This window comes from Malus sylvestris, chromosome 2 (genome assembly GCF_916048215.2).
Source record: "Malus sylvestris chromosome 2, drMalSylv7.2, whole genome shotgun sequence".
NCBI classification, from domain to species: Eukaryota; Viridiplantae; Streptophyta; class Magnoliopsida; order Rosales; family Rosaceae; genus Malus; species Malus sylvestris.
In genome coordinates, this window is record NC_062261.1 from 20011754 (window position 1) to 20023028 (window position 11275).

Consider the following 11275-nt stretch of genomic DNA (forward strand, 5'->3'; position numbering starts at 1 on the left):
ATTGAATGTTGAAACTCTTGCCATATGCATCATCATTTCCACAGGGGAAATAGCTTCAGACCCATACACCAAAGAGTAGGGAGAAAAGCTCGTAACGATCCTTGGAGATATGTGATAAGCCCATAGGATATCTGGGAGATGCGTGCTCCAGCCCCCAGCGTAGTTATGTACCATCTTGCTTAGTATCCTTACCAGTGTTTTGTTTTTGGCTTCAGCTTGACCGTTTCCTTGAGGATAGTATGGCATGGAGTGACGATGATTGATCTCGTAAGCATCAAGTGTGGCACTTACTTGTTTGTTCACAAAAGGTGTGCCATTGCCATTCACTATCTTGTAAGGTATCCCAAATTGACAAATGATGCATTCCCTATGAAATTAAATACTGCTGCTCCTGTTTCTTTCATAAGAGGTATTGCTTCCACCCACAATGTGAAGTACTAAGTGGTTACTAGGATCCATATATGACTTTCAAAAGCTAGGTTGATGGTTCTTATCAAATCGAGTCCCCAAGTATGGAATGGCTATGGGGTGTGTATGTTGTACAGTAGTGTTAGAGGCTTGTGGATTAAGTTTTCATGAACTTGACATGCATGGCATCGCTTGACCATGTTATGCGTGTCTTCCCCCATGGTTGGCCAGTAGCCTAGGCTAAGTAGTTGCTTATGTAACTTCTTCCTTACTGGGACGATGTTGGCTAGCCAAAGAAGGTGCTTGATGGGCTTGATAAATCCGACCACCAATAGCTTTTCCACTTCGACTTTGATTTTAGACGATGGAAATTCCTTTTTTGCTACACTAAAAGCTTGATCTTATGTTGTGTATTTAGCATGTGGCACACCAATTTCGGATTAAAGCCTAACATCTCTTCATAACTCCCGGGAAATAGGCCCTTCAAATCCTTTAAGAAGCTATTTCCTTTCCTCAACAGTTAAGTAAACAGTAATAGAAATCAACTTTTGCACAGACGAATCATCACTTAGGCTTACCTGTTCAAGCTTTTTCACCATTGCAGTGGATCCATCTTGCATGCATTTTGGCACAGACATGATTTTCTGTAGGGATCAGTCTTCGGCAACAGGTGTAGGCATGTCTTCAGTTACCTTGGGAACTTCACTTGCTTATCATGCAGTGTCTCCATACTCGGCGTTTTCCACACAATGTGGTCAGGCCTCCCAACCTGTCATGAGCTGTAGGCGATGCGGCCGTCGGGAAGAATGACCCTGGAGCATTGAGGTGGAGTGTAGGCAAGTACATTAGCCTCTAGCTGTATGAGTTTTCCTTTTCCCACAGTGGCTAGGAATTCTTGGTCATTGAGATCTCGGACTTCTTCCCAGGGGGTAAAGGTATCCTTGAGGCTTGTGATATCCTACTTCTGGCACTTGAGAAATCATTATAAAACTCGACATTGGTATAATGAACTTTGTCTAGGTTGAATGGCATCTGGTTTCCTAGGATGCGAATAGGTCTCAGACCACTCCTTCCCTTGACATAATGGTGGTAGGTGGAGGCCACGAGTCTGTGCTTGTTTATCCTTGGTTTTACGAGCAGAGTGTGGTAAGCCACATTAATGTCCATCACATAAAACTTAGTAAATGACTTGATAGGGCCAATCTTCAAGTCTATCTCAATATATCCCATAGTTTCCTCACTGCTGCTCTCAAATCCATTGATAAATATTTGAGATTTTACCACCTTTAACGTTGGGATACCTGCTGCACTGAGTACTGCTAAGGGTAGAATGTTGACGGAGGAACCAGAGTCAACCAAAGCTCGCTAAATGAAAACGTAATTTAATCTGCCCTTCCATGTACAATGGCATTTGGTTATCAAGAAAAGCCACTTCTACATCTTCGTCAGTGAAGATAATGGCGTTATTATTCTCAAGGAAAGCCCTTTACGGCTGGGCAGCGTAGCATTGAGGGCCATAGTCCTAAAAAACATACATGAGAGCTTCAGCAACAGCAGTCCTTGCTTCCGGGCCATATTCGAGCTGGTCGAAGAGAAATTTGAACTTCTGGTTTTCCTAGAGGACCTGCGCTGCAGTGGGCTCTTACCTTGGGTAAAGGTAACTCTCAACTGTGTTGGCTTCCATGTCGGAAAGGTTGTACAAAGTCACAGCCATCATTTCCTGGTTAAACAGTTGCTCTTCCGAGGTTCCCTCATTGTATTCTTGTGGCATATCAATAGTGAAGGCTTCATCACTTAGGCTTGGGGCAAAATCTATGAGATTTGTATCTTCATCTCCCCATCCCTCAACTTGAGGCCATAATGTATCATAGCTCTTCGACTTGGAGTATTTGCACTAGTAAGCCTTCTCCATGTTCCCCGGAAGATTCCCAAATGGCTTTCGGGGGCTTGGGATCATTGATCCACGGGTGGTAGGCATCGTCATCTTCGGAGTATGTGATGGCAGCTGCTGTTTCTTTCCCTTGGCTTTTTCTGTAGAAGGCCAGTGTCTATGGTTTACATCTGGCACGATAGCTCTAGTGTCCCCTTGCGAATTTCTGCATGGAGAACTTTTCACAAAGTTTGGCATACAATAGAGGGATGTCCCACATACTGATGGTAGCGACAATACCTAGGATTTTTTCAATCTTCCCTGGAATGGGTTTTGTATGGCCGAGGTAGCTTGATGGCCCCATTTGTGAGCATGATATCGAGGATGGCTTGGAATTCCTCATCGATGTACTCTAGCGGAGGATAGGTTTCCCTATCACTCTCCATTTCCTTCCTTTTCTGTGGGTTGTAGTCAGATCTGTCATCCACGACTAAGGCATGATGAGCTTTCTTCTTGTCAGTTTTCTTAGATCTCATCATGGAAGGCTTAACTGAAAAACTGGTCCTCTTTACTACTTCCAGGAGCCTCGAGAACTGGCCGATACCAATGTTCTCTAAGTATACCCTGTAGTCAATGACAATGTTGCTGATATAGATTTCCACAAGAGCTTTCTCATCCTTCTCATTATAGCAATCAAGGGCGAAGTCTCGGAAACGTTTGACAAAATCACCAAATTTTCCCCATGCTTTTTTTGTGTGTAGTTGAGTTGAGTTGTTGTGACTCTTTCCTCATGCTAGAAGTATTTTTAACAAAACTTGCCTGCTAGCTCTTCCTAGGTCCGGATGGAACCTAGTGTAAGGGTGGTGTACTAAGTATAGGCACGGTTAGTTAGACTTTTCAAGAACTCCCTGAGACAGAGGTTGCAGTCACCGGCATGAAGACCCAAACCGTCAATGAAACGGTTTATATGTTCCTTAGGGGGCTACTCTTCCTGCCGTCAAAGAGAACAAGGTTGAGAGTCTCGTATCCCTTAGGATATGGCATGTGGAGAACACTGGTTGGATATGGTGGCTTAGGAACATATTTCCAGTCCTCCGAACTCATGTTCAGCTCTTTTTCGAACATGGCTATGACGTCTTCCTGAGTGACATAGGATGGCGCCTTCTCATGACCTTTGCCAGCAGTAATAGCTGACTCTTCCTAGGAAGCCTTTTTACTGGGCGTGCAGTCCTTGTCACTGGCTTTCTCTCTTGGCTTCGAGATTAAGTTTTTCAACTCCTTCACAAATGCAGCAATTTCTTTTTGGGCTTCACCCAAGGCATGAATGGCTGCGATGATATCTAGCATGTCATATTCGTCCAAGTTTTCCTGGCTTCCTTGGTGTTGGCCTTCGTGTTAAGACTTTTCGAGCCATGAAACAACCTTGTCTACGTTTGAGGCATTACCCTTCATGGTAGTGTTCTTTTTGGTTCTTGGAGCCATTGAATCAAGATGGCGACATGTCCCCAGCAGAGTCACCAATTTATGTTTAGGGACTTTTAGGTCGAGGTGGACTTGGGCTTTGAGAACGTCCTCTTGTCTCTCTTAGTACGGATTTGTAACAAGTCTTGGGATATCTCGAACTTACCCACATGGAATACAAAGGTTATGGGCTTGGACTTTTGGGCTCCCAAGTAACCCAAAATCTTCCACAATCTTGACTTCACGTAGGCCCAATGAACTTCCGTAACCATCCACACCATAATTCACTTGACAAGCCTCAAACATGTGACTTGAGCTTATCTTAGCATGAATAGTGAGTAGCATGATAAAGTTTGGTGTGATGAATATGCATGATTGTACAAGTGTGGCTTGATTATTGTAGCATGGCATGATTATGAACATACCTTCTTCTCGATTATGCACCTTTGCATGTATTTGGACTTGGCTTGAGGCTTGTATAACAATTGGCCTTGAGGATTAGACTTGCATGTGACATTTTTGGGCCTCAACAAAAGGAAAGTGCACGATAGTTAATACTTTTAACAAGCATTTATACGCTTACAATGGCAAGGATATTAGAAATTTAACGTTTACAAGCTACTAATACATTTGTGATTAATGCATTTTCACGTACAAATTTCAAACCGTCATTTTTCTTAAAATCAGAATAACCTCTCATAGCTTTTCTGATTACTTTCATTAAAATGAAGTTAAACAAAGTCAAGGCCAAATATTTTACTCAACCCATTTACTTTATCCCATCTTTGTCCCAACCAACCATATTACGTGAGAATAGCAAGTAGACTTCATAAACGGGGAAAAACTTGTGCGAGGAATTGGAAACTTGTCAAACAAGAAATCCCACTCCTATTGCTATTACTACTCCGATTAGGTTTCATGCATACTTAGGAAGTCATTTTAGAATAGAAACCCTTAATTCTAGCAATATTTTCTTTTTTGTTGAGCTCTGCCTTGCAAGGCTCAACGAAAAGAAAATCTTTTCGTTGCGGTCTTTGCCACGATTTGCGTCGCATTTTGATTGCACCATGTTTGAAATTGGCAACCACTTGAGGGTGGTGAGCAAAAATATTTCCCAAATTTCATGCAAAAACTCTAATCAAATTTAAATGTTCATGGTTTTCAAAACTCTATCAAAGCACAGTAGCTGTTGGGCATCATGACTTACATGATCCGATTCTATTACAATGACCATAGTTTATGAATGATTCATACAACTCTTCTAAAACGTCCAAAACAAACTCTCGCTCTTTAACCAAAACTCAATCTTTAATAACTACATTAACCAATTACAAACATGTTATCGTGACCCGGCAGAAGAGGCAATGGAAATTAACATTATCAAATGTTTAATCTTCTCCTGTTTATAATGTATGATTACCATGAATGGCATCCTTGTGTCTGTTCTCCCCTTTCAATAAACCAAGACGTACGCAGTCATTAAACATTTAACCAAGGGAACACTTTGGGTGATGAAGGCAACCGAGCTGTAAGAACTTCAACTCCAGTCTCTGTCACCTATGCATGTGAAAGAAGAAATACCAAGGAGATTAGAGATATGAGATCATATATATGTCATCATATAAATAGAGGCATTCAGCATACAGATACAAATAACAAGGATTTAAACTCAGACTAACATCACACCGCCAACTATAACAATGGTGTATTTGTCAATAGATGGATGGCATTGTATTTCAGTGATGGGCGGATTTGATATCTAGGACAACCTGTAGATCTCCCGCTCTAAAGATATCTATTACACCTTTTTCTATGCTTGTACCTTCAATAATCGAAGTTATAATACTACATCCATCATTATTATATTGAGTAGCTGACACATTCGTTTTCTTTTCACACGAGCTGATTTATTAGAACAAATCTCACTAATGATTTCATGAGGAACATTAGTATTAAAACCACATAAGGACCTATAAAGAAAAAGCCCTTCTATAATTAAAAGCAGTCACAGTTTCAGAAGTTGAGAACGTGATACATGTAGAATATAAACTGCATAGTTACCAGAAGTGTGTGCTCAAACTGTGCACTGCGCTTTCCATCTGATGTAACAGCTGTCCATGCATCGGGCCACATACGATCACGCCATACCCCTGTTTATTTTTTATTTATTTATTAAGATGTAGCAAGCCAATAAAGAAACATCACCTGCATGCTCACAAACTTAAAACATTACCTGCATTTATCATGGGTTCAATTGAAAAGGTCTGTCCAGCTTTCATTACACCAACTGCCTTATTTCCTGCTCAGGTTAAGGTAATGTATGTTAAAGGACAAAGCAAGAAAATGTGGGATTCGTATATAAAGAAGCTTATTTATTGAACATACTTCCGTAATGGGGAATATTTGGCGCACAATGAAAAAGCTCTCCAATACCATGACCACAATATGATTTCACCTGTTGGTACAACACAAAATGAATAAATTCCATGATTTGTTAAAGTTGAAAATGCATCACAGGTCAAAACCCAAGTTCCAAATTACCACAGAGAACCCCGACATAGTTGCATGGCGATTAATGACTTCACCAACTTCACGAAATCGCATTCCAGGTTTTACTGCACTTGAACAACAAACAATCAGAAAACCAATTTTCCTTTTATGCTTTTAGTCCCCAACAATTAAAATTACTAGTGTGCACTATCAAAATAGGGGTTACATAGGTTGTCTTTTCAACATCTCAGTTACCATCAGGTCAGGTGACAACATTCCACATATAACTAAAAATATCTTCACACAATTTACTGATACAATTGAGCAAACACAACCACAAATACATTTCAACAATGATTACTTAAAAGATACAACTTCCATGGCACCGAAAGTATTAAAAAGCAATATCAGATAAAACGATTATTATAGCATATACATGAATATTAGATAGCTGATAAAAGGTGTAATGACTTTTAGTGATATAATTGAGTTGCACGATTGTTAAAGCAAGAATTAGTGATGGATGCATTAAAGATCTGATGAGATTGTGTTCTTAAAGTCAGTTCTAAGTTCTTGGGCAATTTATGTGTCTTAAAATTGATATAGTGTGCACATACCAATGGAAATTGCTTTCTCCAAGCACTCGTAAGTAGATTTGACTAGCCGTTGAGACTCTTCATCAACATTTCCCACAAAGTACGTTTCATTTAGATCACCTGCATTATGAGTTTGGCAGTTCAAGAATAGAACGTTCGTTGTCTAAATTGAACTACATGTTTAGATGTCTAGAATACAAATTACCATGGACGCCTTTGTAATACACAGTCACATCAACATTGACGATATCACCATCCTCTAATTTCCTATAGCAAAAGTTTCATATTCAGATGCAATATAAAAGAGGTCACAATGCTAGAAACTGAGGGCTTTTAACTATTCTGAAGTAGACATGAAGTTCAAGTTCGGAACCAAATAAAAGACAAAATTAAAAAGAAAGAAAAAGTGCTGGCTAAAAGTGTTAGCGGTTAACCAAATACATTAAGCATTTTCTAAGGTTATGTACCCCCAATACAAAGCAATACAAACTTATGACAGTCCATCAAGTGACCCAAGTGTTGTTCCATAATAACAATATTTCAGAACCCAAAACTGAACTGGCCAGAAACAAAACTACAATATACAACAATAAAAAAAACATTTAAAATTACATTGGCAGCTTACCAATAAAATGTTTTTAAGAAAAAGCTAGACATGTTACATGTATACAAATAGTAACAGTACATCCATATTCCATTTCCATCCTATCCTCCAAATAAAAACAAAAATCTCAAACGCAAACCTGGCATCAGGAATCCCATGGCAAATTACTTCATTGACTGACCTGCAATGAAGAAAGAGAACAAGACACGATTGCAAGGTCAGTACCACAGTCTGAAGAAACTTTACAAAAAAATATACTCAAAAAGTACCTACGTGCAGCAAGACTTGGGGAAAAAATTATAATTTAGGGGAGATGGATATCCACCTGCATTGCGTTAAAAGTAAAACATCATTATACCCACAATTTCCTTTCTGAACAATGTAAACATGCATACACTGACATGGTAACTGAAATGCTAAATAAAATAAAAATCCCCTTTTGTACCAGCAGCTATAGTAGCCTCATGGACCACCTGATCAATTTCATCCGTTGTGATACCAGGCCGTATTACAGAAGCAGCTGCATCCAAAACCTCCCTCGCAATCTAACAAAACAAGTATGACGAGAACATCAGACTATCGGTAAATTAAAAGTTACACGTAATAGCAAGATTAATTAAAACTAAACAGAGAAAATCCTTCTTGAAAATATTCAACACTGTATGATAACATTGTCTCACATTCAGATAAATAGCATCATGTTAATTTTTTGCAGTGCTCAAAACATACAACAGATATTACATATGAAAATGGTAGCAACAACAACAACAACAACAACAAAGCCTTTTCCCACTAAGTGGGGTCGGCTATATGAATCCTAGAACGCCATTGCGCTCAGTTTTGTGTCATGTCCTCCATTAGATCCAAGTACTCTAAGTCTTTTCTTAGGGTCTCTTCCAAAGTTTTCCTAGGTCTTCCTCTACCCCTTCGGCCCTGAACCTCTGTCCCGTAGTCACATCTTCGAACCGGAGCGTCAGTAGGCCTTCTTTGCACATGTCCAAACCACCGTAACCGATTCTCTCCTCTTTCCTTCAATTTTGGCTATTCCTACTTTACCTCGGATATCCTCATTCCTAATCTTATCCTTTCTCGTATGCCCACACATCCAACGAAGCATCCTCATCTCCACTACACCTACATGTTAATGCTTCACCGCCCAACATTCTGTGCCATACAGCATCGCCGGCCTTATTGCTGTCCTATAAAATTTTCCCTTGAGCTTCAATAGCCTACGACGGTCACACAACACGCCGGATGCACTCTTCCACTTCATCCATCCAGCTTGTATTCTATAGGTGAGATCTCCATCAAATTCTCCGTTCTTTTGCAAGATAGATCCTAGGTAGCGAAAACGGTCGCTCTTTGGTATTTCCTAATCTCCGATCCTCACCCCTAACTCATTTTGGCATCCGTTTGCACTGAACTTGCACTCCATATATTCTGTCTTTGATCGGCTTAGGCGAAGACCTTTAGATTCCAACACTTCTCTCCAAAGGTTAAGCTTCGCGTTTACCCCTTCCTGCGTTTCATCTATCAACACTATATCGTTTGCGAAAAACATACACCAAAGAATATCATCTTAAATATTAAGTTTGTGATCTTCGCTAGATTGCTCCGGTCATTAGTGTGGAATATGAAAATGGTAGCAAGAAAAGCTAAAATGCTTCATTAGCACAAAATTAAGGGGACAAAAAGAAAGAAGCAATTGGAACTTACCCGACAAGTTTCTCGCATTCTCTCAATTTGATCCACTGTCTTGATCTTCAAAACGAATATATCATTCACAATTTACCAAATCAGAAAATCAATAGAATATAAAGGAAAGTACAATTTTAAAAGGAGGGACGTGACTCAGTAACACATAGATCTACTCCTTATGTATGACTTACAAGGGTTTCAAGTAAATGCTTACCTCGACAACATGCTGCAGATCACTATTGGGCTCAACTTTTGGAATCCCCTACAATATTTTTTTATAAGAGGTCAACACTATAACAGACAGAAATTACAACAATATGTAGCACCATATCTACTCAAATTGGCTATTTAAAGTACAAGTAGATCAACTTACATCAGCTGCCCAGTCAGGTAGATCAATGTGAGCAGGTACGATACGCTTACTAGATATAGGATACGGCCTCAGTGCCCTGCACAAGACAGGAATGAACAACAGCTTCAACAAAGAAATCCAAATACATGTGTACAAGACTCTGAAATGAGTTAAAACTTAAAACTGAGTAAACTGACACAAAACTTTGTTTCATCCAATGTCATCAGTAATTAACATGATACAAAATTTTCCAATCATAAAACAAACAATGGCAAGCATCAGAACCATAAAGCCTATGAATCTGACAACAATTAACATTAATGAAGGGGCAAACAAAAATAATAAAACCATACCCAGTCCAATCAAAATAGGGAAGCTTAGCTGTTCGAGTTTGTCCTTTCTTCAAGCAATATAGCCAGCCTTCATTATCTGGAGTATCTGTCCCAGATTCGGACGACTTGGCTTTTAGATGCACGGGTTTATGAAAGTTCCAAGAAGCCTTAAAACACTCCTGAGTGCTGTTAAGAGATGCAAAATTTCCTCAAATATGAACTGATAAATCAGTTTCAAGCTTCTATTGACATATCCAATCTAATGCGTAAAATTTCAGTGTCCATGTCTCCAAACTCCTTAATGAGGTTAAACACTTGAAATGCTCGACCACTGACTATCACAACATACAACCAAAATTTCCACTAAAATTGTATCTAAATTGGATTACCATTTATACAAAAGAATGAGGTTGTTACAAACCAGAAAGCAGCAGCTTCACGAGGGAGCTTTAATTGCACACATTTTGGACACCTGCATACAAAAAATAAAGTTTAACTCAAGAACGTAATAAATCACCCACAAAAAGTACCAATTTTTTTGTTTAATAATCAAAGCAATTACACAATTAGAACCACAAAGATTTTAGCTTTATCAATAGAAATGGAAACTCTCCACTCCCTCGAACTTTCCAAATTTTTTAAAACAACATATTCACATTTTCCATACAAAACTTGTTACTGTAGTGGCAGAAAGCAATTATGCCTATGCACCTGGTGAGGGTTCGATTCCCACTGATTCCCCTTCTCCCTAACAACTATCTTGCCCCCTAACGCTATCGCTCTCCTAAGAACCCAAAATTTGTTATCAGTCTTTGACCCACCAGAAAAACAAGAATACTAAAAAATTCACTTTTTTACATAAACTAACAGAATACAGGAGGAAGTAGCTGAAATTGAAAAGTTGGAAGCGAAATTTTTCCATACTGAAGATGGGCAGGCTTGCCGCAACTGGCACAGGACAAACTAGCTGGTTCGGCGACACCTGAACCACCTGCCATATCGCATTCGATGGTTACAGCAATGACCTCGCGAAAGATTACCGGAGAGGTCAATTGCTCGGTTATTCGGTATCAGAATGGTCACAGAGAGATGAAGACGGTCAGCAAGGGCTAGGGTTATACTTGAGAGGGGAATTTCTGTATTTATACTTTTTTCTAATAAGTTATTTTGCTGTCATTAGCCCTCGGAAAAAACATCGTGTACCCATATTTAAAATTTTTGAAATGCAAAGAGTTTTTTTTTTTTTTTTTTTTGTAGGGTTTCGTCGAACTTTCCTTCTTTTAGTGTAAAATATATTATTTGACACACTCTGACCTGATATATTTACTTGGATTTCGAGTCGAGTTGTGCTGGCCGACACCAGGAGGGTGCCGAAGTCATAAAGTGTAGTGATGTGGAAAATATGAGTAAATTTAAACCTAAAAATGCATAAATACAAGAGTGCGCATGTGAGCAGAAATGAAC

General features: G+C 39.3%; 1 protein-coding gene across 1 annotated transcript; it reads right to left on the bottom strand.

Moving 5' to 3' along the window:
• Positions 1-4858: 4858 nt before the first annotated feature.
• Positions 4859-10944, bottom strand: LOC126599824 (methionine aminopeptidase 1A-like). Its single transcript, XM_050266280.1, has 16 exons — positions 10736-10944; positions 10233-10283; positions 9833-9997; positions 9501-9576; positions 9342-9389; positions 9146-9190; positions 7875-7974; positions 7703-7754; positions 7569-7610; positions 7031-7092; positions 6847-6945; positions 6281-6354; positions 6125-6194; positions 5973-6038; positions 5801-5889; positions 4859-5296 (listed from the first exon to the last, which is right to left on the bottom strand). Exons 1-16 carry the CDS (start codon positions 10807-10809, stop codon positions 5219-5221), a joined length of 1191 nt encoding a protein of 396 aa, XP_050122237.1. The 5' UTR covers positions 10810-10944; the 3' UTR covers positions 4859-5218.
• Positions 10945-11275: the final 331 nt, after the last annotated feature.